The 26786-nt window shown below is 37.6% G+C and overlaps 3 protein-coding genes across 5 annotated transcripts; 1 reads left to right on the top strand and 2 right to left on the bottom strand.

Moving 5' to 3' along the window:
• Positions 1-1269: 1269 nt before the first annotated feature.
• ubr3 (ubiquitin protein ligase E3 component n-recognin 3) lies at positions 1270-20660 on the bottom strand. 3 transcript variants are annotated; one of them, XM_072444419.1, is made up of 41 exons: positions 20201-20660; positions 19496-19635; positions 19267-19419; positions 18673-18825; positions 18501-18541; positions 18344-18410; positions 18130-18260; positions 17773-18001; positions 17460-17639; positions 16721-16854; positions 16540-16626; positions 16399-16464; positions 16223-16312; positions 16019-16147; positions 15887-15939; positions 15679-15812; positions 14831-14916; positions 14607-14748; positions 14376-14472; positions 13056-13197; positions 12828-12932; positions 12567-12737; positions 11736-11768; positions 10740-11185; positions 10148-10236; positions 9844-9993; positions 9628-9761; positions 9416-9526; positions 9063-9263; positions 8712-8848; positions 6415-6500; positions 5690-5792; positions 5030-5130; positions 4525-4649; positions 4221-4328; positions 3962-4087; positions 3488-3667; positions 3210-3419; positions 2987-3126; positions 2742-2895; positions 1270-2418 (listed from the first exon to the last, which is right to left on the bottom strand). In XM_072444419.1, exons 1-40 carry the CDS (start codon positions 20632-20634, stop codon positions 2778-2780), a joined length of 5562 nt encoding a protein of 1853 aa, XP_072300520.1. In that variant the 5' UTR covers positions 20635-20660; the 3' UTR covers positions 1270-2418; positions 2742-2777. The 3 variants fall into 3 exon arrangements, with proteins under 3 accessions (XP_072300520.1, XP_072300518.1, XP_072300521.1); XM_072444417.1 differs by having other exon boundaries at positions 1270-2895; XM_072444420.1 differs by having other exon boundaries at positions 1270-2895; positions 18501-18538.
• Positions 20661-21041: 381 nt separating this feature from the next.
• On the top strand, positions 21042-22481 carry mettl5 (methyltransferase 5, N6-adenosine). The gene is made up of 7 exons (XM_072444423.1): positions 21042-21249; positions 21321-21435; positions 21502-21686; positions 21775-21857; positions 21924-21975; positions 22043-22092; positions 22369-22481. The coding sequence occupies exons 1-7, from the start codon at positions 21150-21152 to the stop codon at positions 22408-22410; spliced, it is 627 nt and encodes a 208-aa protein (XP_072300524.1). The 5' UTR covers positions 21042-21149; the 3' UTR covers positions 22411-22481.
• On the bottom strand, positions 22139-25777 carry ssb (small RNA binding exonuclease protection factor La). Its single transcript, XM_072444422.1, has 12 exons — positions 25671-25777; positions 25174-25231; positions 25008-25111; positions 24708-24882; positions 23983-24090; positions 23809-23912; positions 23671-23742; positions 23550-23592; positions 23335-23475; positions 23060-23246; positions 22659-22796; positions 22139-22585 (listed from the first exon to the last, which is right to left on the bottom strand). The coding sequence occupies exons 2-12, from the start codon at positions 25225-25227 to the stop codon at positions 22506-22508; spliced, it is 1206 nt and encodes a 401-aa protein (XP_072300523.1). The 5' UTR covers positions 25228-25231; positions 25671-25777; the 3' UTR covers positions 22139-22505.
• Between the last annotated feature and the right edge of the window lie 1009 nt (positions 25778-26786).

Genomic DNA, 26786 nt, shown 5'->3' with positions numbered 1-26786 from the left:
AACAAAGTCCCTGTATCTAATGTTAATGTCAATCAGTAGTGGGCCTTTAACTTAAGAGACAAGTTACAGGTCAGATCCATGTCGGGGCGGCCCTCACGTCAGAATAAAGGCTTCTCGAGGCACACACAATGCACCTCTGATGTTAAATTAATTGGGAGTCAGGCCAGAACATGTTATTTCGGCAACAATAACGCTTATTTTCGCGAAATATACCGGCGTAGTTTTAGTAAATAACAAAGAGTCAAACTTGAGTCCTACCTCCTCGACGGTGTCTCCGCAGCTCCATCTTTCAAATCTGAAAATGAAACATGACACGCCAGAATATATACATTAGGCCAAGGCTCAAAACTTGGAACAAGAAACTTTAAGAACAGCAGCCTTAAAGAGAGTCTAAAGGTGAAAGCACTGGTCAAACACACTGTCCTCTGGTCTTACCGTCCATATCACAAACATGGCTGTCTGGCGCGCATCAGAGTTTGGGCGCGCGGCTCAGAGACACTACTTGAATTATTCACTTGGGACACCCGAGCACGCTGCGAGGTGGACACACACTTCACTGACCTCTGTCCCCTTCTCTGTGGGGGTCATGAGCACTGGACCACGACGAGGGGATGTCCAGAGAAGCGCGCGGAGGAACCTGCAAACCCAGCATCTCATCCGGGGCGGTCCAGTGTGGAGATCTCTGGATGGAAATAGTCTCATAAACTAATGGGCTACAATTGTCCCACATTTCCTCTTGAGTAGAAAGAAGGCTTTGTGTGCGTCCGTTGGAGATTATCCAGAGTGGGGCCTCCGGCTGGATATTTACAAAGTTCAACCCAATTACTCACACATGGTCACGTGGCACAATATGAGGGGCAGAGGTCCTGGTCCAGTGTGGGGCAGCTGGACTATAGGAGATTTAGAGTACTACTTTAACATTTGAAATATTTACCTCATGTCATGCTGGTCATAATGTACATATTACATGCTAGACTATACAATTCACTTTAAACAGTATTGTTATATGTGCAGCAAATTGTAATTTAAACTGTCAATTACGTCTGTTGCGTGTAAATTGTCCCTGTATTTTATGGATGACATTCCTTTATAGAACTCCACACTACTTGCTATAATTTTCCATTTTTCATTTCCAATTTTTCTTCAAACTGAGACGTAACATGTAAAAAGTATTAGGGAAAAACATACAAACCAGTTATATGCACTAAAAATGTGTGAACAGTATGTTGTTGGCTGTAGTTTTACCTCGTAAAAACACACACATCCAAATTAGTGTGGTATATTTTATTCACATATGATACATTTTGCATTAAATGTCTAGGTCAAGCTTTCTGGTCAAACTCATAAGGTTTGAGTCATCAACTACAGTAATGTACTGTATTCTCTCTTCATTCATAAGCAAACAAGAGCTTTCAATTACAATTTATACCCATATTACTCATTGGCTATTTGGTTACGGTCTTTTACAAAGTGTGTTCTACAAAAACAACACATAAGAAACCAAGAAAAGCAGCATGCATGAATTCAAGATGACCTTTTCAAGTGTTAAACACAAAGTGTTGAACTGCAGTGCCAAATGCCTGAAAAACACTTCTGAGTTGCAGGCACATGATTTGTGTCATCAAAAAAGAACCACAAAATATATGTAGCCAAGACACTTGAATAAAGGTGAGTTAAATGATGACATGCACAGTGCACAACAGATGTCAAAGTCTGTCAGTCTTGAATTGTTGGAATGCAGCTTTAAATTTACACCCATGCACAAAGAGGGATTCATATGTATGTTGGGTGCGCAATCGATAAAACAAAGTGAAAGGGCAGGTTCCGAGGGCAATAAATCCTTTCTTACACTGAAAAGCACACTTTAAAATAATCTTTAAGTTTCTTTGAAAATGTGTTTGAATTTCATAATTTAACGATTAATCTCCACTACCTGGTCTTGACATAATGAATTTTAATGTCACCTGTGTCATGTGCATACTTAAATGCATTACAAAAAATGCAATGTGACCTCTTGGCAACAGATTCTCACTGAAAGAGCAGTAAAGCAAAATGTAGAACCAAACAAAAACTGAGGTTACCGTTTAAATAAAATGATTTAATCAACATTCCCAGCCATCCGTTTTAATTCAAAGCACAACTTTGAAAATGAATCTTCACAAAAGTTAAAATTACACCAACAATGAGCAGCAGCAATATGTAAAATCTAAAATGTACTTCCAACAGCAAAAACAAAAAAATCCTGAGGATGGATTGCAACTTGGCCCATAAATAGAGCCTTTTTGTGCTTGCAAAAAAAACTCGAGTGTTCATGGACTTGTACTGCCTCCCATCTTCAGCAGAGTGAGTGCACATTGTAATGCCATTGCTACGCTGATCAAGCCTAGCTTAACTCAAGCACACACAGCAGCACACTTTCTGATAGATAAAAGGGATATGAAATCATAATTGGTGCAAATGTTTTTAGGCATATTCAGCACTTGATATATTTAATCACCCTAAATAATAAAGGACAGCTTCAAGCTCATTCCTTAACAAATAAGTTGATGGAAAAAGTTGTGCTTCTTGACCTAAGCAAAAGTTTTCCATTTGAAAACCACACAAATCACTTTAACACACATGGTAAACTCGATTGTACACCAAACGTCACATAAACCAAGGCTGTGGCCCTCTCACTTACTGTTTTCATTTAAGAGTTCCCAGATATTTTACCAAGGCATACACATAATGCAGAAACAAACCTGTCATGGATTGCAGTTTTTAATAGAGTTAAAATTTCAGAGTCCATTATAGTGAGGTCCCCATCGCTTATTAATGTGATCAAAGGTGTGAGACACCCACTGCTGTTCCAGCACCCTATATCTCTCTTCACACAGGAAAAGAGGCTTTCCACGGCTGAAAGAAATGATTCGAAACAAAAAAATACTTATAGATACAGTAGTGTTAAAGATATTAGTGATGAGTGAAACTACTCATTTTGACTAACCGTAAATCCCGGTCTTCCTCGCCGTGCGCATCGAGGTACACCGAGCCCCACAGGCAGAAACGATGCCCACGGATAATAATGATCACGGAAGCATTTATCAACAGAAAAATACCTGTGGCAGCACCACAATGCTGCGAATGCTGTAAAAGAAAAAAAAGAAAGAAAACTTAACCCAAACTATCAGCTCTTGCTACTGGTGTACTTTGCATGACACAAATCTTACCAAAACACATTCACAGATGCCCTGCTGTTTGCAGCAAACTCCTTTGAGACACACAAAGGCCCCACACACAAGGCAGAGGGCGGGGTCTTTTGGCACCTTTTTGCAGACACTACAGGTCTTTCTGTGGTAGTACTGAAATATGACGTTGTAATTGTCTGGGAGCTGGAGAAGACGAGGTGCTGTCCACTCAGGATCTTGGACGAGCAGTGTCTAAACATTCAAGGTTTCACATTAAAATATGAAGACTTTTCAAAAACCAAAAGCTTACATCCACTCACCAGAGACTGCTCAGCCTGCATCTGTGAGAGGCCTATGACCTCAGTGCACCACTGAGTGATCAAGTCAAATGCACTAACAGGCCACTCCAAACATGAGGCACTGAGCACAGAGAAGGAGGGCTGAGAGGCAGCGGGGAACAGCCCCAAAGAAGTGGCCAAGGTCGCAAACTCCTCCTGCTCCTAAAACAAGCAGGGTCACATTTGGACTTACATCAAATAATCAAGAAATATAAATGATATGAACTTCATTATCCACATCTGTTTAACCATGTTGAAGGTATAAATGTACTTTTGAAATATACATTTTTGCATATTTGAAAAAGGAACAATTACAGTTAGTAGCCTGAAGAGTTTGTGCATAAAATGATTCACGATATGACATTAACACGAAACGACAAAACACTACATCATTATATGACCAAATATTAATTTTCATCATGTGATAATTCAGTAATTCAAATGAGTGAAACGTACTGGGCAACCAGGGATGTTGTCTCCATAAAGGTGATGCTGCAGAAGGCAGGACAGGCGAAGGAAAGGGAGGCAGAACTGCTGAAGGCCAAACTCTATAGACTGTGGAGACCACACACTAGAGCTGAGCTGCAAAGACAAACATTACTCAGTAACAGTGTCAGCTGGGAGTGCATTTGAAATCAGCGCTTACTTAGTTACAACTAGAATATGGTCCTTCAAATGAACTTAAGAGTATAGAATATAGAAGTAAAAGACTCACCATTGGTGTTTCCTCGGTGTTCATTGTGTAGACACGCTTGTCCTCAGAGAGCTCACTGATAACATGGCTCAACAGGGCATCAAATGTTTTATCACTATTTGCAGCTGTCTGTGGTAGACAGAAATCAACCCACATCAATTGAAACATATAAAATAGAGGCATAAAAAAAAAAAAAAAGAGCATGGATTACTTTGTATAACAGGATAAAAAAGCAACGTGACCTTTAATTACCGCTCTTAGATCACTTGTTTAGGTTTGCACAAATGAGCAGTCAGTGTTAAAAAGCTTATACTGAGAACATTACCCTCTTCAGTGCTCCAGATGAACTCCAGGCTTGTCTTTCTTCTGAGCTGAACCTTGTTGAAAGAGCTGCCAAAGCCTGTGTAAACTGTAGGTTATACAGCATCCTTACCACACACGTGAAGTGCTCTGTGGGAAGACGCACAAGAAAACATTATAGTATTTCGTTTTTGATCCAACTCAATCTAGGAAGAGTTTACTTTAGATTGCTGGGGTAAAAAGAAAGTCTAAAACAAATGATCGATTAAAACTAGTTTGTGACCTCTTTCATAATCCTGTGCCAATTGAGAGTAAATCTCATCTAAATAGTTATAGTAATGTTAAAAGGTACCAACGGTATTACTTAAGCTTAGCAGCGGTATGTTTGTCACTGACAAGATCATTTAAGACTATAAATATTTCATGTTTGTTCCTCTCAGTTTGTTGTGGTTTGTAAAAAAAAAAAATCTCATCATGCATTCTATTTATTTTGTTTTCTTTTGCAGTTTTCAGAGAGACATGAGATGTACCTTTTCGAAGAGGCTGTGGCATGGTCAAGATGAAAATAATAAGCAAGGAAGGAACATCTCGGAACAACATGGGAACTTCAGGTCTTTCCTCATCAAAACCACTGAAACATACGTTTGAGAAATTAAGACATTTCAAAATGTACAAGAAATAGAATCTTAAAATGTGTAAATTAATGCCTTTGTGTTTAGTATTGTCATAGGACAATGCAGTGCTTTCAGAAAATGCTCTGCCTGTTGGTGCTAGTTCAGCTCACCAAGTTTCAGAGCTTTTACTATTCACTGTGCAATGCAAGCTAATAATGATTTCACACAGAACCTTAAGGACATGGATGTCGTCTTTGACAAAATGAGAAGAAGGACAGTGTAAGGCAGTTGTGAGAACAGAAGCTTGACAGGGGGATTTTGCTTTGGACTATGATGAGTGCTTGATAATGTGGCGGATGCAGCAATTACTGGTATCTATGGAAACCACGGACAGTCTTTCCCTCTTATAGCTCCTCTCTGCTTCTAACAGCCTTTCCCTGCTCATCGAGTCATTTAGAGAGGGAACAAAATGGTTCTTTGATGGTTCAAATTGGGGTCAAATGTACTGAAGAGATGTAGAAAGCATGAAAGGATGTATAGATGAATGCAGTAACAACAGAGGAAACCATGACTTACGCTGCCTGCCTACTGTGGGTCTGGGTCAGCTTGGTCCAGGGGTTGTAGGCTGAATCAATGCTGTACAGGCGCATGTGCATTGCCAACACATGGAAAAGTTGATCTGGAAGAGGAAAAGTTGTTATCCTAATATCTCAGAATCTACAGTGGGTCAAACAGCTTTCTACCTGAAGTGGTTTTAAATGTAATTCATGGATGTTTGAGCAGTCTTGGATCTCTCCTAGGCACTATTAAAAAACGCTGCAATCCAGAACGATATGTAACGATTCGAATACAGTAGACAGTTTACGTAACCAGGAAGTGTCTGGGCTCTCACTTCGCCCCTCCTGTCAGGTATTCTGCTCCCCCTACACAGCTACAACACTGACTCATTCATTCTACGTAAATTGCAACTTGTTGGCTTTAGTGATGCGCTATCATACGCAAATAATTACTTTTTAAATGCTCTCATTCGTGTTTACTACTGTTATTTTAACCTTTATAAACTTGCGTGAGCTTGAGTTGTGCTGATGCTGTGAAGGGGGAGGGGTTTAGCGCAGGGGCAGGTGGGGGAGAGATTCCGAGCATCAAAAACAAAGGAAATTTTAATATGAATTTTGCATTTTAAACTAACAAAAGGTAACGTGATAATCTAAATACGCTATGTGTTATCCATTCATAACCCATAGAAGTGTAATTTTCCCTCTAAGTAAACCGCATTAAAAATATGAAATGGTTCCACTTGCTTAGGCATGAACGCTTGGCAGCAGCACTGGCTCCTCCAGAACATAAATTCCCTCCACGGTGCACTAGCTCCAGCTCCAAGTTAGTCCTAAGAGAAAGAAAAGAAAAACATATTGAACACAATAAATTACAATGATTTAGAGAGGTAGAATAAGAAAATGAAACACATACGACTCTCCTCGTGTGTCACTAAATATATGTATTCAAAATATTTATCCATTGAAATGGAGATTATATATATATATATATATATATATATATATATATATATATATATATATATATATATATATATATATATATATATATATATATATATATATATATATATATATATATATATATATATATATATATATATATATATATATATATATATATATATATATATATATATATATATATATATATATATATATATACACATATATATATATATACACATATATATATATATATATATACACATACATACATATACACATACATACATATACACACACACACAGAGCCAATGTGGGCACAAGCACCAACCAGAGTGAATTCAGTGGTGACATGATCAGGTCATTTAGGAGCACATAAGATAAGATAATCCTTTATTGTCCCACATGGGGAAATTTCATTGGTGCAACGCAGGTAGATACAGATGTAGATACAGAAGAACAGATCACTTATAGGAAGTCTGAAAAACACTTTCAGTAGAAGATCTCCTATAAATAAATAAATTTAAAAAAATAATAATTTACTAACAATACAGTTTCCATTTTGACACTTTATTTTAAACAAAATAAAATAAATAAGTGTTGATTCTACAAGACTGAACCATAATAAATCAAAACTCTATAGAGCAATAATACCAAAATAAACTATATAGTTAACTTACAGTGAGAAAACCTTTTGGCAAGTCAGGCAAACTACAAATATGACTATTGGTGCAGGCCAATTTTGTTCAGGTTGAGCACCATCATATTCGAAATAGTACTGTATAACGAAGTAAAAATTGTCAGCCAAGTGGGAAGAGTTAAGATGTTGCTTGCTAAAACCCTTCATTTATTGAGCCTATTTTACCAAAAAAAAGTGCCATGTCAAATAACGGACATCTTTGAGCAGGCGGCTTGAGCCTTGACAGTTTTAGTTGTAGTATAGTCGTAGTAGTAGTGGAAAAGCTTAGCCCCAGCTGTTCCCACTGCCAGCAGCTCGAACTCTCGTGCTTAAACTCTTCACGCAGGCCCTTCGGAGAGCTATTTTACAGGGAAAAAAATCTATTGTGACGCTAATCTCTCGGATCTGATCTGGATTTGTTTTCATTGCAATGCAATTGCAAGAAAGTGGGTTATATTCTAAGGTTTCCTGAGAGAAAAAAGCAATTTCACATAGATAATTCTGCTACGGTGAAGCTCCATCTGGCTTTGCTGATAAGAGCGCCCCTGTGACAGAGGAATTTTCCACTCCTCAGGCAATTTGCACTGTTCATTGAACTTCACAGAGCCAACGGGCACCAAAACACAGTCAAGGGAGAGCGCTATTGAGGGTGGAGCTTTGAGTTGGGTAGGTAAATAGTCTCAATGGTTATGCTCTAGCAAGCTCACAATCCGAAGTGGGCTCTGGTGAGGCATAAGGGGTTGTTAAAAAGGCGACTATGTACCGGTATAAACTGGCTTTAATTATTGAACTGAATTTTGTGGGTTTTCAGCTTCCTGCTAGATGCATTTTAAAGATTACTTCCCCCACTTAAATGACATAAGAATTTGTTTTAAATTGTTCATTGCTATGGCAACAGTCCTAATTTTTTTGTCATTGTGAAACCCATGGATATTGAATTTCTCTAACATACATGCTGGTTGGCCAAAACAAGTATGCACTTGTAAATCAAAGATGCCTTTTCTCTTTACTTATTTCACAGCAGACTTAAGACACAACACGGACAGGAGGGGGTCGACACAAGGGGCCTTACTAAACTCGCATCTATGTTAGACCCCAAGTGTTGCCTCTTGCAGGATGCCCTGTCTGCTCTGGAGAGCAGCTTCAGCGACAGACTGATCTTGCTGTGTGAAGGAGAGGTTCCACAGGCCTTTGCGTGTGATGAACACTGCACTGGTAGCCCTGCACATGTGCCATTCACCCTGGCAATATGTGCAATGTTGTAACCTTTTATTCTCCTGCTATTCTTGTACTTTGTATTGCAACAATGAAATGCCCCTGAAGTTGAACAAATAAATGTGCTCATATTGTATCCAGAAACAACTTGTATACACTGTTGTACATACACACATATATAAAACACATAAGTGAAGCTTACCGTGCAACAGAGTACATGAAGAGAAAGTCGTTATCAGGAGAGCCTGGGTTCTTGCCATAGTCCATGTACTTCTTCTGCGTGGCATTTTTGATGTCTTTGATTACCAATTCCATTTCTTTACTCAAGGTGGACTCCGTCTTAACAAAGTAATATTATGTCAATATTTAAATGTATGGCATTTATTGTATTTAAGTATACCAAGAACTTTCTTCAACTAATAATAAAACGGAATTCCATAGAACACCAGGGAGAAGAACACCGGATCACTTTGTTAGAAAACACCAAGTAGTTATATCTGAATATATCATACACAAAAGGCATTCATTAAAATCCATGGTGTATGACGCTTACAGGAAAGAAGCCCATTTTCTCCTGAAGTTCCTCAACTTCCTTCACAAGCACACAACTCTTTTTGTTGGTTGGCGTGTGCCATGCACCAGTCTCAGTGCCACGGCCTGGACGACAGGGGATAACACTGTTGGCAAACTGTCGACAGAGCGGGCAGGTAAACTCCCCCTTGTCAACAGAGAAACCCTGGAGAACCTGGTCATTCTGAAAAGAAAATCTTAAATTACTATAATGCAGCCAATGTAAAATATTCAATTCAGATTTTAATAGTGTAAGTATAGTTCCTGAAAGCAGCAAGTCAGCATTTATCTCAATGTATTGATCTTATCCATTCCAATAGGTCAAGATCATCTTACCCTTAAAGATTCCATGTATGACTTGTGGCAATCTATATGCAAAGTGTGTCCACAGGTTTGGACATAGACGCCACCATCCCAACCAATAGACACCGACTGCAGACAAGAACTCTGCACCAGTAATAAGTTGGAAGAAAACACAGGTAAAATGGTTTATTAAATGTTACATATTTAAAGTATAGTTAGCTATGAATTACTAGTCTGCATCTCACATCATTGAAGAATCGCTGCATCTGTGTAAGCCTGACATCATGAGCCACACCACATGTGTCTGAAGGGTAAATGTGCTCTTCATCTGAAGTTGGGAGCTTTTTAGCGTCTTTGGTTTTGCTTCGATGCCCAAGGACTTTAAAAATATATAGTTTAGCACAAAAGAAAACTTCAACGGGACCAGATCAAAACAAGAAAAGAAAACCAATAAATTGTACCAGAAGATGCCTGGAGGAGAACGACCAAGCCAGTGGGCCGGTCCTCTGTTGAAGGACCACTCTGGCCACAGATTACACAGTCATAAAGCACTTCAGATTCCATCACTTCAGTTGGCCCCAAATCCATAGTCGCTTCTGTGTCTGGTAATTCTGTGAAATGGAACAAATACAATTATAAAAAGGACAAATGACCAGATGTAATCAAAATATGCACTATATGTTTTTTTTCTCCCAATGAGACACATCCAAAGGGATATTCGCATAACATTATAAGTCAGTGAGAAATGTAAGCCGGTTTTCTTACCAACATCCATGGCTGTTTCCATAAAACTCTTCTGCCTGGAGGCAAATTCTGCGAGCAGTTTTTGCTGTCTCTCTCTGGCCCTCTGTCGCCTGTAACAAAAAAAAAAATTCTGTTGGCGTTTTGTCAGGATGATCAGTATACAAAATGGCATGATATGTACATCCTAAATAAAATAAAGTGTTCAATGTTTGTTGTCTGTGTTGCACCGAACCACCAGGACAAGTTCCTATGTTCGTGAATTATTGTTCATTGACAAATGGTATTGTTCATTGACAAATGGCAATAAATCCTTCTGATTCAAAAACACAATAAGGTGTACATTCTGTGTCCACTATATACATCGCATTGTTTGTGAGTGTGGAGAGTGAGTAGCGGGTATCACAATCTGGGGACTTGGATGTGAAGACACTAAATTCATGGGGCCAAAAATCCAGTCCCCATGATGTAGATCCTTTATTATCAAATTAACAACAAAAGTTCAAGTTATGTGTGCAAATAGGTTAAGTTAGGCAAGTCCCCAAATAGCATGGGAACCTAACTGTGTGAGTGAGTACAATATATTTTTACATCAAGGACTGCTGTATAAGATTACCTCTCTTCTTTGTCCATAGTCTTTTTGTCAGTGGGGCTGTTCTTCTTCGGTGGCACTGGAGGATAGACTTTTCCACAGATGTCTTGAATGCTTCGCTTGATTTGGCAGCTGCGCGTTGATGCCTTGGTAAGGATGCGTTCAATAGCTGTGATGCCATCTCCATGGGCATGCCGGCTCGTGTCCATATCATCCAGCCATGAGGCTGACAGAGAGTTCTGCTTGGATGACAGTTTCTGGTGGAGCTTTAACAGGAGGGACAGCATGCTTTCTCGAATCTCCAAGATCTCTGTCACCAGCTGCGGGGGTGTTCCCTGAGGAACCCAGCGTGTTGAAGAGCTTTTAGGCCGGACGACCTGGGCAGCTTCAGTGTTGCTCCGGTTGATAATCTCCTGAAACTTCCTTCTGCGTTCTGCCACCAAGCTGAACACTTGAGCTTCACGAACATTCTGTAAAAACAGAGAGGCTTCTTGAGGATAATGATACATGTCGAGTTTGAACTGGAAACCATCTAACGAGAGCTTTGACAAATGCTGCAAAGCTGCAAACATGACATTTTCCCACTCCATTTCAAATCATGCAAAAATCAACTAATTTCAATATTGCAGCTAACCTTGCAGAAATAGTGAACTATACTCTTATTGGTGTTCATATCATCCGGTTTCAGAAGCACATGAACCATCTAAGGACAGTCATGCCCTGTGCTGACAAGAAGGACATGAGCAGCATTGTTAAATAAACATACATCTTACAGCCTGGTCACAGCAACATCAATCACCCTGACATGCAGTTAAAAAGCATTTACCCAGGCCTGCATTACACACATAATTAGTTCCTGCACTCAAAAGGGGGAGCAGCTGACGCAAAGCTTTATTTTCAAATATACACACTTCAAGGCACCAAATAACTGCACCAAACAATGTGCAAATATTTTTCTAAAAGAGACTGACAACTACCAAGTATGAAATTCATTAGTAGCTTCAATGAATAAACGGCTACCTCTCTCCAATTCCCTGATAGACGCCTTGAGTTCTGTGGAATATGTAAAAAGTAACAATTATATACAAGAGGATGTAGATAACATTTTAATGTTGTTAATGTGTTCTATAATTCTATCTGAGAATCCAGCCGTAAATTAAAACATCACTTAAAAAGGAATTACAGCACTTTGGGTTGTACACCATCATCAGTGTACAAACCAAATTTCGGTAATACCAGTGACGCTTATCCATCGATTTTCCGATTTTTAATCGATTCGCATATTAATGACCGATTCGTACGTCCAAAGATCGATTTTTTTTAATTTTATAATTAAAAAAAAAAAAAATATTATATATATATATATATATATATATATATATATATATATATATATATATATATATATATATATATATATATATATATATATATATATATATATATATATATATATATATATATATATATATATATATATATATATATATATATATATATTAAAGATAATTCAGGACTCCTGGATTATCATTGACCCTTAACCTTTTCATCAGTCTTCCAGCCATCAGTAAATACCAATACTTGTAAGATTTGCTGTTTAATATTGATATAATACTAGTTTTAATATGTTGCTTCTCTACACAGTCATGAAGTGAAGGAAACGGTTCAAATACATTTCATTTTTAATGACATTTACCCCCGGATCGAATCGAAATCGGATCGAATCGGAAATCAGATCGAAATCGGAGCGAATCGGATGGGATCAGAGAAATCGGAAAAAAACTATTTTGAAACGTAAAAATCGGAATCGAATCGATTCTTGAAATTTGAATCGAAACCCAGCTCTATTACCTGTCCATAAGAAGAGGCTTCTGAGCTCGTGCTAGGAGGAGCCTCTTTCTTGACTTCAGGTGCCGTCTCAGGAACCCGCACCCTCACAAAGTTAATGACATGGTGCAGATTGGAAAGAAGGTTTGTTCCAGGGAACCAGCTATCGTGACAGTGCTCTTCGATGCAGGGCTCCTAGAAGAAAGTACTAAGTAAAATGTGTACTAAGAGTACTAAGTAAAATGTGCAAATCATAGACAAAAATGTATGGTGAATATATCTCACCTCATCAGGCTTCATGTCATGAACCTGGTTATCCAAACCAAGTTCAATCAGGTACAAGACCATACAGAGCACATGCTCTGACATGTTTTGATGATCCATCCATATCTGCACAGATTGTTAAGAAAATGGGTCAATTTACTGCTAAAAAAAGATTTGGCCCATTTATGTATGGAGACAAAATTATGAAGGTGAACATCTAGGTCAAATGAATCAGTGTGGATGGCTCACCTTGTAGAGAAGTGTAAATATCACAATGTGCAGTGTCTTGCAATGCAACAGCCTTATAAGGCCTTTGTAACATGGGTGCAGTGCAGTCCTCTCTTTATATGGGGGCCATGGATTACCAGTGTGAGTGCCAGACTGTTTCAAGCTAAAGTGAACAAAAATAACAATAACTAATAATTATGCAGCTGCAGTGCATCGATTGGAGAAGGCAAACATAAAAGCTCAGTGCACATACAATTCCCATGCTCTTTGGAGACGTGACAAAGATCTCCAAAACTGTATTTACGTACGATAGTCTAGACTTGTAAAAATGAAAATGAATCCCACACAGTGGGGGTAGGGAATATTTACTTTTTGAAGCCTTAGAAACTGAGCCTGCTGCATAGTCTAACTATCCGTCACGATAGAATCAATGCTACACAGTACAAAACCAGATCAATCATATAGTGAACATAAGCCTCGGTTCAGAGTGAGAACGAGCTATAACAGCTCTATTGTTTTTCATTCCAACGTTTAAAAAAAAAATAACTCAAATGGTCGAAAACAATTACATTTTAGAAAATGTTGATTAAAGATCCCACATCATACTATTTTTCTCGTTTCATAGTCTACCGTAAGGGCACATTTGATAATAAGTGTCGTGCAACACCCATTACATGAATTATCACCCATAACTTGCACCCACTTCAAAAACACGGAAATTTATATTCACAGGTCTGCATCTAAGTGCACATGACAGGTTGGACTACAGCATGATTTTGCTTAAACATCTTCCCTAGTTGGACTACTTTGGTGACATTTACAGTTTTTGACAAATTGTAAAGAAAAGTTTAAACAATACAGGAAGTAGTGCAAAACAGATTTGAAGAATCTATAGTCAGGTGACATTCATTAAACATTAATTTATCAAACTAAATCTAATCATAACTACTGTGTAATTTAGACTAACTTTGACCTTTGAGTTCAGCATGGTGGCTACTAAATATTATATATATTATACAATTACCTGTGATCGCATCTGCTTGGGAAAAAGACCAAAATGGAAAACTAAAGGATTTTTAGCAAACATTATCAAACCCTCTTTGTCAGATAAGTAGTTCAACCTGTCATATGCGCTGCATGACAAGACATTTACATAGAATTGAGTTGACAACCCATGTAGATCTGATTTTTTTTCTCTTTGTAGAGCAAGAATGGGGCCTACCACAGTCAACAAAGCCGTTTCAATCAATACCAAAATCACAGAACATGAAAATACAGAAGAAAAGGGAAATTGACCATAGATTAAACACACACAGTCTGAATGTAGCTGAATTAACTTACAATGCAGCGTATCTGTCCATGGCGGACTGAACATCACGCCGATAGACTGTTCTTAAAACAACCATAATGGGGTCAAACTCCTTCTCCCACACTTCAGCTGTTTGAGAGAAGAAAAAACGTTTTGCTGATACAGTGAAAAAAAAAAAAAAAAGGCCAATGCTGCCCCCAAGTGGACACAGTAAGATTTACAAAGTAATTTAATCACAGTGACACTGAAGCCTAGTTACATACCTTTAGGTGTGTACATGCCCTGTTGCATTGAACCTCCCGGCTCAAACACTGGTGCTTTAAAGTCAGCAACAGCTGAAAGCATTTCCTCAAAGCTACAGGCTCCTGATACATTCCCACTCTTTGGATTTGGATTTTCAGGAATCTGAGGAAATGTGTTAAAGAAAAATATGCTCCGGAGTGTCACAGTAGACTAAACAGCATTGTTAGGTTTTAATCAAGGATACAAGGTCTAACAATGCACTGTGTGTACGGTCATTCATACACAACTGGGAGACCATCTCAGCCCGAAGGATTTCATCATCTGACATTCCTGTAAAATAAATTATTCAATGTACACATATTTGTTGGCTTGCGGCATGCGTCCACTTTGACATGGAGTTAGACTAAATATATCTCACCAAAACTTAGTGAACATGATTAGATTTAAGAGTTTACTAAAGATTTTGCCCATTTTTCTTATTCTACAAATTTATTAACGTTTTTGACATTACTTCCTGACATGAGATGCAGATGTGACATCGTTATGAGGGAATTCCTCATCCGTTGCCACCCATATTGTAAACAAGGGCCAGAATCCATCTCAATTATTACACAATAGTTATGATTTTACGAATAAAGTATTAAAACGGTCTGTAAACTGCGTCCTCTGCATGTACATTTTCCCTACTTGTTTATGCATGTGTGATTTTGTTGGTTAATGAAGACTTAGACAGAGGGATTCCGTTTTGGAGTTCAGTTTTACTCCCCTTAACTTGAAACTTTGATTTTTCAAATTCAAACTTCGACTGGGCAGGTACCTGTATAGGTACTGACATATTTAGAAAACCTGTCAAATGTATTTGAAGCAACAGAGAAACTATAGTATCTATAGTACAAACTGTTTAATTTGATATGAATTTTAGTGGTTGCCCAACTCAAACTATTGTATTTCAGTTTTATTAGCTTTTGCCAACAAACCTGTGAGAGAATAGAGAACTAAATACAGAACAAATACAGTTGTGACATCACAAATACCTACAGAACACACCCAGGCAGTTGCTTTCCTAAACAAACAGTGAGTGACAACACTTACCCAAATGAATGCGAAGACTAGTCAAAATGACTAAGAACGTCAGAGCTCCTTCAAGCATCGGTCTTTCTTGTTCAGAGTCTAACACAGCATTCTGATGCTGTGATGCCATGGTTAACAGGTCAACCACTTTGAACCTAGATTTAAAACATAATAATATAACATGCATGTCATATACGCTGAAACCATACCATTAGCGTCTATAAATTACCTTTCAAAGACACTTGAGATGAAGTAATCAGGATCTAGTCTTGATGCACAGACCTAACAGGAACAAAATGTGTCATAATTCAATTTCAATTTTTTCAATTGAAATAAATGTCATAACCCAATATGTGTTAACCTGGAGAAGGTAGATGTCTGGGTCAATCATTGAGTTGCAAAAGTGTGACTGCACATAAGTCATAGCCTGTCCCTTGATTTGAAGACCATTTCTGACCCACATATTGCTATGGATCTCAGAAAGACATGCCTACACAGAAATTAATACTCTTTACTACTGTCACAAATACTGACAAAATTACCAGGTCTTTGGTTAAAAAAAGACCTGTATTTGAAGAGGATGGACCATGATCTTCATAAGCATTTCTTGGTCAGGTAGGAGGCTGTCCAGGTCCAACTCCTGGCATTTCACGGCCTGAAATATTTGGCCAGAATTTATGTATGTTGAAGTAATTATTCTTCTCAGATATGTTAAGTAATAAATCAGCAGCTTTAACATACCTTGCTGAGAAACATGGCATAGTATCTGTGCAATGGTAAGTGAAATGTCACTTGATTAGGAGCGGGCTAGAAGAAAAATAAACGTATTAGCATCAGGGCAGGACAAGACTTGTAAATAACTGCATCATGCGTTTCATTTACTTCATCAATGAATCCAATGGCATCAAACCAGATCTGTAAAGTCTCCAAACAGTATCGAACCACAGTTTTTGTGTATTCTTGGGTATCCTGGAAAGAGAGAAGAAAAGGCAATGAATGCTAAGATTAAGTGCAGAAAGTGATATCTGCGTGGTATTGGTGAGTAATATGGGGTAGGTCTTACTTTTACTTTGCAGTGAGTTAGAAGACCCCACATTGGTTGGGCACAGGCTTCAAGCTCTGCTGCAAATGCTGCATAGTATGTCTGAGACTCAAACTCCACATGCTCATTTAACTCCCGTTTATTAAGATTCATACCTTGAAAGAACAAGGAGTAAGAGTCGCAGTTACACAGTTATTGGTAGTTTTAAATTTAAAATACCAATTAAAATAGTCAATGTAATAATAATAATACCACCAGCTAAAGAACGCATAAATAGTGAACCACTTTGTAAACCAAAGTGCAGAGTAGTACATATGCATATAATGTGATAGTGACAGTGCGTGCAGCAAGTGGACATTTAAGTCCACTGTGTAAGAGTACGAGGTATTTTTAGGATTCCCAGGCCACATGTAAGTAACCAGGACCGGTGACAATTTTAACAAAGACTTAACAACTCAACTTCCTCCAGGAGATTCTTTACCAATTTACCCTTCACTTAATGGCAGCTTTTGAAATAGCTGTCTGAAATAGACAGTTACATGTACTGGTAGATATGCAAGTTGGTAATGTAAGAAAATTAGTATAAACCTCAAAATATTTAGCAAATTTTTTATGCTTTGAAATCTCCTGCATTTTTAAAATTCCTTCAATGGAGTAAAATAAATGCTACCAAAAATATATATTAGAATATAATGCATTTTTCTTTCCTTATATGTTCGTAAAGATTATACTGCAACAGATAATTATGTATATTACCCACCTTGGAAAAATGACACAAAACTCATCCACAGCATTAGCAAGGAATGGTCCTCTAGAAACTTTTTTGCAACACTTTGGTGTGAAAGGATGTTGATAAAATCACTGACTAATGGCCAATAAGTGTTGTTTTTCAGCAGGGCCTCACTGCAATTCACTACAACATGACGATTGTTTTCTTCATCTAAAAAAAAAAAAAAAAAAAAAATGTAATTTTTAAATGCTCATTTTATTCTGTGTTACAATATAGTGCTGCTGACACAAACATTGGCTACCTGAACACGGGATGAATCACATGCGTTGAATAGTTTACTTACCCTGAAGTTCACTTTTAATAAGACAGCTTTCCATCATGTAGAGAAGCACGGTGACCATGATGTCCAATAGCTGACACTCCTCCGTCACATGCCGAGCAAGCTCCTCATTGCTAAACAGTTGCACACTAATATGTACAATTCGGTTTGACATGGTATCAGACTCGTGGCTTTTCATCAGTGTTTTCATAATAAATGCATAATGTTGTACAAATGTTTTTGTAAACGTGATCTGTCAGCAAGACAAAATAGGCAGAAAACAAAAATAATGTTATGTTGCAGCTTGTATTATGCAGTGGGAATAGGTTCATAAGTGAACATGCGCAAATGGTCTAAACATTTTTAATTATCTTTAAAAACCTTGTAATCTTGGTCTGGCAACATGTTTAGCAAAAAGGTCACCATCTTTTGGGGAAATTCATATTTTATAGTCCAGAATAGCAACTCTTCCAAAAAGCATTTATGCTTCAAAGACTCAATTATGCAGGGATCTGAAAGCAGAGAAAATAGGGTAGAACATTGTACACATTTGTAAAGAAGGGACATATTAAAAACACAACAGCATGATAGTCACCTTTGGTACTGCTACTTAGCTTAACTCTCTTCCTCTGTCCAACAGATTGTCCAGCATCTTGGTCTTCCTAGTAAATTAGAAAGATGCAAAATGCCATGATTAAAATGATAGAAATAAAACACAAAACATTTTAATAAAAGTAGTAAGGCACACATACATCTTTAACAGATTCGTTTGGGCTACCAGGTACAGAGCCTCCTAAAAACAAGAACAAACAAATTACTCAAGTTAGCTCTTGGGTGGAGTCATTTGTTAATAAAATAAATTTGCGATATTTCATATAACAATAACCTACAGTACCAATTTGAGAAAAGAATAATGAATCTTACCTAATAACAACATTGCCCCTGCACCACCTTCAGCACCAGCCACAGCATCAGCTGCACCTTGGCTTTTCTCCTCCACAGTCACTAAACCTGAATTCTTGAGTGCTGACAAATACTTTTCATAGTTCTTCTTTGCATAAAGATTATCCTCTTGGCCTATAACAGTAAGCAATTACAATTTCCGAATGTTGAAATAAAAATGTCTTGAACTTTGAAATAATTTGTGATGGATAATCACATTATTTGATGTTAAAGATGCCCTATGTATGGAGGGTCTGCCACCTGCCCGTTTCTTTTGAGATCATGTTATATTGTGGAATATGCTAAGCAAAGCAATAACAATTTATCTAGATTGCATTAATTCAATTTGTCTTCTTATTGCAAAACATACCAAGATCTGAATGGGAACTGGTGGCAACAACCACGTGGAAATAGATAAGTTTAATGCTATACTGTGAAACATTCCAGGCAAATCTCAGTTGGCAGATTCTCCACAAGAAGGTACAAAAACAATGTGATTATGTATGACAACATATTGTTTCAAAGGTCTTCAAAAAACATCACAAAAAAATGATTTTTAAAAAAATTGCAATTTACCCATGCTTAATTCTTTGAATGTTTGCTGATTGGTCAAGATCTTTGTTAACACAGTTCTCATTGCTCCTCCCATCTTTGTAAGCTCCTCCAGGAAAGAGATCTGCGGCTCCAGCTGTTGCAGCACTTTCTGCAGATCTCTCTCACTCGAATTGTCTGGTGAAGTGAGATAAGAGTAATAAGCACAACGCAATGCCACAGTTCTAATAGACTTGAATGGCAAAAAACTAACCTGCTTCTGTGTAACCATCCCTCAGATACTGTATAATGCACAGAATGAAGCGAGGAAGGACCATCTCAGACATTAGGAGAAGATCTCGGGGTATTGTGGGTACATTCTCCCCTGTTCTTAGTCTATGCGGGAAACAAAATCTGTTTGGGAGAACACAAGTAACAATTTGGAAGGGTTTTAATATTTTAAGTTTAAGATGTATTTGACTCTCAATCAACAGAATAAAAATGTAAATATATCCTTCACATCTGTGTACGCATGAAGACAATCTGGTAGCAAAAGCATGCGTATGGATTTTGAACAAATGTTTGCAGTTAATAATCAAATATGTCCATCTGAAAAAATAGGACAAAAAAGATAACAAGCAGGTGTAACAAAAACAATCACAATGTAACATTGCCTCGTTTGAGGGACAACGGATGAAAATCAGCCCGTGGCTACAATACGGCGTGTATTGCATAAAACAAACTAAATAATAATGAATAAATAAAATATCTGAATTGATTAACGTTACGTTTATGATTAAGCTAAATTTAGATATGAGTCGTAGCTTGAAAAACAAAAAAACAAGAGGCCAAATTACAATTGGGACATGTATGTACCAGTGTGTGTCACTTGATCTACAGAACTGTCAAGTCAGTGATGGTTTACTGACCAGAGGTAGCGTTAGCGTAGCTACATTGCTAGCAGTTAGCTTGCACTTACCCACTCTCTCGCATGACATTACTGTCTCCACAGTCACAGGCCCCACCAGCTTGGCTTCTAAACATATTGAAATCATGTCCAGTGTGTTCTCCATTGTTGAAACACTCGGCACAAAGTGACATACAAGGTGAGATGCCACACGTCCGGCATCGATACGCCACAAAATTAGCCGTCCAGACCAAGCCGCACAAGGTAGCGTTGTCATAGGAGCGGACGGTTCTGCAGAACTCCTCGAATCCTTCGCCTCCAGCGATCAGACATTTGCACCAGTCCAGAGCTTCACTGTCCGCAGCAGGCTTCTCGGGATTTAAGACAGTATCGAGTAGCTCTTGAAGCTGCCGAAGGCCGGAGCTGTTGTCAGCCTGGGCAAGGTCTGCTTTCAAATGTGTAGCAGTAGCCTTCTTGTCCCGGCGCAGCAGCGACGCCGCCATCATGCTCACTGCTTGTCTACAAATTTATTTTTGTTGTTCTGCTTCCATGTTCTCGTGAATTCTCGCGATGTCTTCTCTTGGGCACGGATGGGCGTTATCTCTGCAGTAAGAGGTTAAACATGCGAAAACATTGTATTTTAGCACTATTTTTTTCACCACAAAATTATTGTGAAATTAATCAATAAATGTTATGTTGCCAATTGCCAAGTTTTTGCACAATACGTTTTGATTCACTTCTAAGGAATATTTTGTCGGTTATGGTTTGATTTTGTTCCGCTGGGTTTACTTCAAATACACATACCCTACAGTTCAAACACTTATGATCAGATATCATGCTTTTGGTTTGACGTTTATGAGGAAGTGGAACTGTTCTTGGGCAAATTTGTGTGAAGTCGGAGGAATGTTTTAGTTGCACGCAAAGCGGAAGTTTACTTTATTGGCGCATGGATCTGCTGATTGTACGAATATACAGGAGATTAATGTAAACACAGAAATACATTTTCGTTGACTGTATAGTAATGAAACTCAAGGAGCTCGAGAGTTGTTTGCAGCAAGTCGAGACGTTTGAATCGCCCAAAGTATTGTTTGAACAGTATCCAACAAGCCCCCACATTGCAGGTAAGGCACGGTGCAATGATTTGTTGTATACATGCAGCGTTTTGACCATTTGCTTTGTGCCCCGTCTTCAGCATGTATGCTTTACACAATCCACAATACGTTTGATGACATTGAAGGAAAACTGGTTGCAGATTTGGGATGTGGGTGCGGTGTATTGAGCATTGGAGCCACTGTGCTTGAAGCAGGGTAAGAAAATGTCTTAAAATATATTCTACTAAGGGTTGACCTGTCAGACTTACAATTTTTTTGAAGATTTTGTGTTGGTTTTGACATCGATAATGAGGCCTTGGAGATATTCAGAAGAAATGCGGAGGAATTTGACATTTCCAACTTGGACCTAATTCAGTGTGACTTGTGTACTTTGGAGGTAGAGGCCTATTCTTCCAAATTTGACACAGTAATTATGAATCCACCATTTGGAACAAAGCACAATCAAGGTGAGCACATAGTTATGCAGCCAATGTCGAGACACACGTTGTGACATAGTCAATTTGCCACCCCTTTGATTGTATTTCTGTTTAAAAGGGATTGATATGAAATTCCTAAAGACTGCTTTAATGTTGGCAAAAAATACTGTGTATTCACTTCACAAAACATCAACACGAGAGGTAAGGCTTCCCCTTTTTTTAAAATCAGTCAAACAGAAATAAACCATTAAACTATGTCACTTACAGCACATACAGAAAAAGGCACATGATTGGGGTGTCAAAATGGAAGTAATTGCAGGTGAGACAAAATCAAAACACAAAAATGAAATTGAATGTGTTTTAACATAATAAATGGTTGTTTACAGAACTACGATATGATTTACCTGCCTCTTACAAGTTTCACAAAAAGAAATCGGTAAGTACCTAATTTGTAGAACCAGATGTAAAATTAAATTCCAAAGTTGAACTTAATTTTTAGGTTTTATTTACCATTTTTTATGCAAACTAAAAAAAATCTTTGCGATTGTTTACACTTCAACATAGCAATAGTAAATACTTAATAGCTGTCAAACATTTCACTCTAAGGATTTGCTCAAAAAAATTACGTTTGTTGTTCACAATTATAATAAAATAAACACTACACTACTAAAGTAAGAGATACAGAGGTTAATTGATACATCTTTCTTTCTAGGTGGATATCCAGGTGGATTTCATAAGATTCTCCAAATCCTGAAAGTTGTAATGGAATGGGTTAAAGTAATTTTTGTAGTTTGTCGTTTAATATAAATGTTTTACAAATGACAATTAGAGTGATTTGATTTTTATAACTTAAGACCCATTTTCTGTTTTGGCAACTTTGGCTGCAGGAGCTTCTGCTTCTTCTAGCCCCCTCTTCAAAGCAGCAGGTGCTATAAAAATAAATAAATATAAATTTATATAACAATCACTGCAGATAAAGACAAGTTCAGGTAGAGTGCTTACCGTTTTCATCATCTCCCTCATCATCACTGTCAAACTTCGTCTTCTTTCCTTGGTATTGATTTCTTCCTTGATCTCTGTCTCTGCCGCCACCCCTACCCCTTTTGCCGCCTCTTCCTCGTCCACCTCCACGTCTGCCACCTTGGCAATGCAATGAATCAAGAAAAAAATTGTTTAAAAGCCATCCTTAAACAACTCAAATTAAATTTAATATCTACAAATTATTTCAGTGATGCTAGTTTTCCAACATGCAGAAGTTGGGCAAAACCTATGAAGGAATTCTAACTATTCATTTTAATTTCACTGTGTAATGGTTGACCTTTGATAAATGTTACCATGTTTTCCAAAAGGCAATGTAAATTAGTTTAACCAGCAGAAAAAGGAATAATTCATAGAAGATGTACCTCTGCCTCTTGACCTGTTGTACGATTCTTGTTGAGCTTCAATTATCTTTTTTAGTTCTTCCTTCTCCTCGTCTCCCTCAAGCACATTCCATGTAACAGTGTTGTCCTTGATTTTCAATTCCCCTTCATTCGCCTCTTTGGCCTTATCAAAGGCTTCCTTTGCATTTCCATCAAATAGGAGGGTTCCCTAGTTCGAATGGGGAAAGGCTATCTATTACAATCCAATTCATTCCAAATAAAATGCATTATATATTCATAGATGTTCAATAGTTTACCTCTTTGGCACCTCTTGTAAAATCTACCCATTTGATTTTTCCATGGCCAGAGAATAAGTCATGAAAGTCTTCTCTTGAAACATTTTCAAGCTCTCCAGAAAATTTTAACAGACATCCAGTCTGTTCATCCAAGAGCAAATCCTGAAGCATAAAAGCAGGTCTGAAATTAACCAGTCTGCAACACACCTGGACTGCTAAATGCATGTAGGACTCACCATTTCTTTGTCTTCAGTTTGTTTCTGTTGTTTTTCTTTGTCCCTAAATAGCAATTGTTTAGTTCATAAGTACATATTTAACAATAGTGGATTCATGACTCTGATTTGTGGCTTTACTTACTGTTTAGCTTTAGCTTTATTCACTGCTTTATATTGTTTTCTCTCCTCAGTTTTCTTTGCATGGTAGGCTTCTCTACAAACACAAATGGCAGTAGTGTTAGGGATACCAAATATTTTGAAAGGTGTTGATAAGACCAACCTTGACAACACAAGCATCTCATTCTCCTTGAATGATTTTATGTCTGAACGTTCTAGGAACAGCTTTGAGGCCTCTTCAGTGTCAAAACAGATGAACACCGACCCCTGTCAATAGATTTCCTCAAGTCATTTCAAGCAACAAACATAATCACTACAATCATTTGATTACACTTACCTTGAACTGCTTTTGTAGGTTTCTTCTCATCTGAATGTTTTCTATGTTGCCTTTTCCACTCAGCCACTCCTGAATTTCATCCAGAGAAGTTTCCAGAGGAAAACCTTTCTACATTAGAAAATTTCAAAGTCACATCAAGGAGTCTATTCTTTACACTAATAAACATCTAAAAACAGACTTCATTCAACAATTTATTTCTACAAGGCTGCCTTGTCCATTGGCCAAAATAAACAATATTATTCCCATTTGATTGACTCACAATTTATGTACACTTGGGTAACTAAAACCATCTGCAAGTTCTAAATCCATCCGTCACACACCCCAAGCATTACATAGGCTATGTAGAGGTGTAAAGTGTCTGTTTTTGATGGTAGACCTGCATTGACAGGGATGAGATCACGGTTTGTATCACTATAGCCTCAATGATTAGAAATGGACAGTGCTGAATTTCCAGAAGTTCAGCACTGTCCAGTGGTGGAGCCACAGCTCTAAATGAGGTGGCTCCACCACCTCATTTAGAGCTATGCCAATGTTTTAAAAAGGCACTAAAATGATCCGTTTCAGTTCCAGGTGATCAGGCAATCCAGAAAATAAGCATGGACATACATCCTTATGGATTTTTAAGAATAAATCTAAGATTTTATAATCCTATTTTCCCCGTTATGGCCATATTAGGTTAACACATTAGGTTATCATCACACACACTCACTCATCTAAAACCTTACCATGTACACAGATTTGTGTGCAATTGTTGATTTGTATTCATCATTAACTTCAGGCAAAGGTTTGTTTGGACATCTTCTGATTTTAGTCTTGTCATCACTTAGCTCTAGTAAACCGGTCTTTGATTTCTGTAGTGCTGCTGCAATAACAGTGCTGTCTGTCGTTATGGACTTCAGTCTAGGGAAAATAGGGTGGAGCACAGAAACAGACCATGTAAAATACTGGATCCATAGAATACATCAAATTATTTTATTCTGACTGAAATAATTATGATATTGAAAAAAATACATATTGCAATGTACCTGTTAAATTTGAGCATCGTCTCCAAAGTGACCCAGCCATCATCAAGCTGCAATTGTTCCTTGAGAAATTTGTCTCTTGGGAGGTTATGGTCCCCAAAGTAGTACTGATACAAAGATTAAAGATTTAGGAACGTTTTGAAAGTACAAGTGTCAATGTCACACATACCTCAATTTGCCGTGTCACTTTGCGCTCAAGAGGAGACATTTCTTCATCTGCCATGGTTCTATGGGACATAAATATGCAGATGCTTGGTCACATGTGGATCATAGGTTGAAAAAAAAAACTAAAAGGTTTTTCCACTTAAACGCAATAGTTTGTTTTATATTACTATTGTAGTTGCTGCATACTTTGAAAAGCATGTTTTATTTTGAGTATTTTACGCAAGCTAAGGTGCTAGCTTAGCAAATTTACCACATTGCAACCAGCATATCCAGAACACTGAAAATAAATGTTTTAAATGTATAAAAGCCAGAAATGAATCCTTTCAGTTTCAATTTCATCAACCCAGCATCTACCGTATTACATCAGTATCATGTCCGTTTTAACATTTGTACACTTTCTCCAACAACACGTCGAAACGAAATGTGCCGGGTGTTATTTTTTATTTCCATTTTAAGGCAACTTTAAGCTGCTTAAGGCATTAGGTTAAAAGTAATACTTACAACCTGATAAAAGCCTTTGAAATGTTGACGTTTTATCGAAACTAACTCTGCTTCAGTTCCACCTAGTTTGCACGTTGTGTCTGCAGCTGCGTGCTACGGAACATCCCGAGGGTCAATATTGATGCAATACATGAAACGCGAAATTGTTAAATATTGCTAAATATATTAGTTTGCAGATACAAGGCAGATAAGTTGTGCGTAACATGCCGGCAGGTTGGCTTTAAATCTACTAATGTACACAATGTACATATGTACAAGGGTTTGTTAAGCATATATTTTAGCAATGCACTTCCACCGATATGCCTCCTGTTCCAGCACAGGCAGTCTGTTGTAATAGTTTACTTTATCCTTCAGATGACGCTGTTTCTTTACATTTGTATTTTGTGTTCCACGAAATATTTTTAAATGATAGACCATAAAAATGAGTGAAAACTTACTTTTTGAAAGATCGGTGTAAGAAACACAGTTGTTCAAACCACATTACCCTATAAATATTGTGAAAATAAAGCTTTTGTCACTGTCGCGTAGATATACATTGGGAAGAGTAATCCAAACTTTCACTCAAGTAAGAGTATAAATGTTTTAAAGCCACAAGTTACACAATATACATAGTTGAGTAAATGATTACACACGTCTGATAGGATAAGATCTACACATTTAAATATTTTGAGCATATATGAAATTTCATGCCAGGAGCCAGCCCTGCAAAGACACCAACAGGCATTTGAAGTTCAGCAGTACAATGTAGTGCCGTTTAGGACAATAGAAAAGCCTATTTCGCCTTTTCCGAATGGGTGGGGTATACATAGCCATCAAGTTGTTGTTTTAACATCATGTGTTATAGACTACACACTATACGGAGTAACCCATAGATCATAAATGTTTTGAATGAATAATAATGGATTGGATATATATAGTGCATTTACAGTGCATTATTCCTTTACTTCACTATAAGATAAGATAAGATATTCCTTTATTGTCCCACATGGGGAAATTTCATTGATGCAACGCAGGTAGATACAGAGGTAGATACAGAAGAAAAGAACAGATCACTTATAGGAAGTTTGAAAAACACTCTCAGTAGAAGATCTCCTATAAACAAAAACTCCTATAGAC

This window comes from Eucyclogobius newberryi, unplaced genomic scaffold (assembly GCF_026437365.1).
Source record: "Eucyclogobius newberryi isolate DKJ021-1_F unplaced genomic scaffold, fEucNew1.0.hap1 SCAF_14, whole genome shotgun sequence".
Taxonomy (NCBI): domain Eukaryota; kingdom Metazoa; phylum Chordata; class Actinopteri; order Gobiiformes; family Gobiidae; genus Eucyclogobius; species Eucyclogobius newberryi.
The sequence above is the reverse complement of the archived record's forward strand: the minus strand, read 5'-3'. Positions and strand labels throughout refer to the sequence as shown.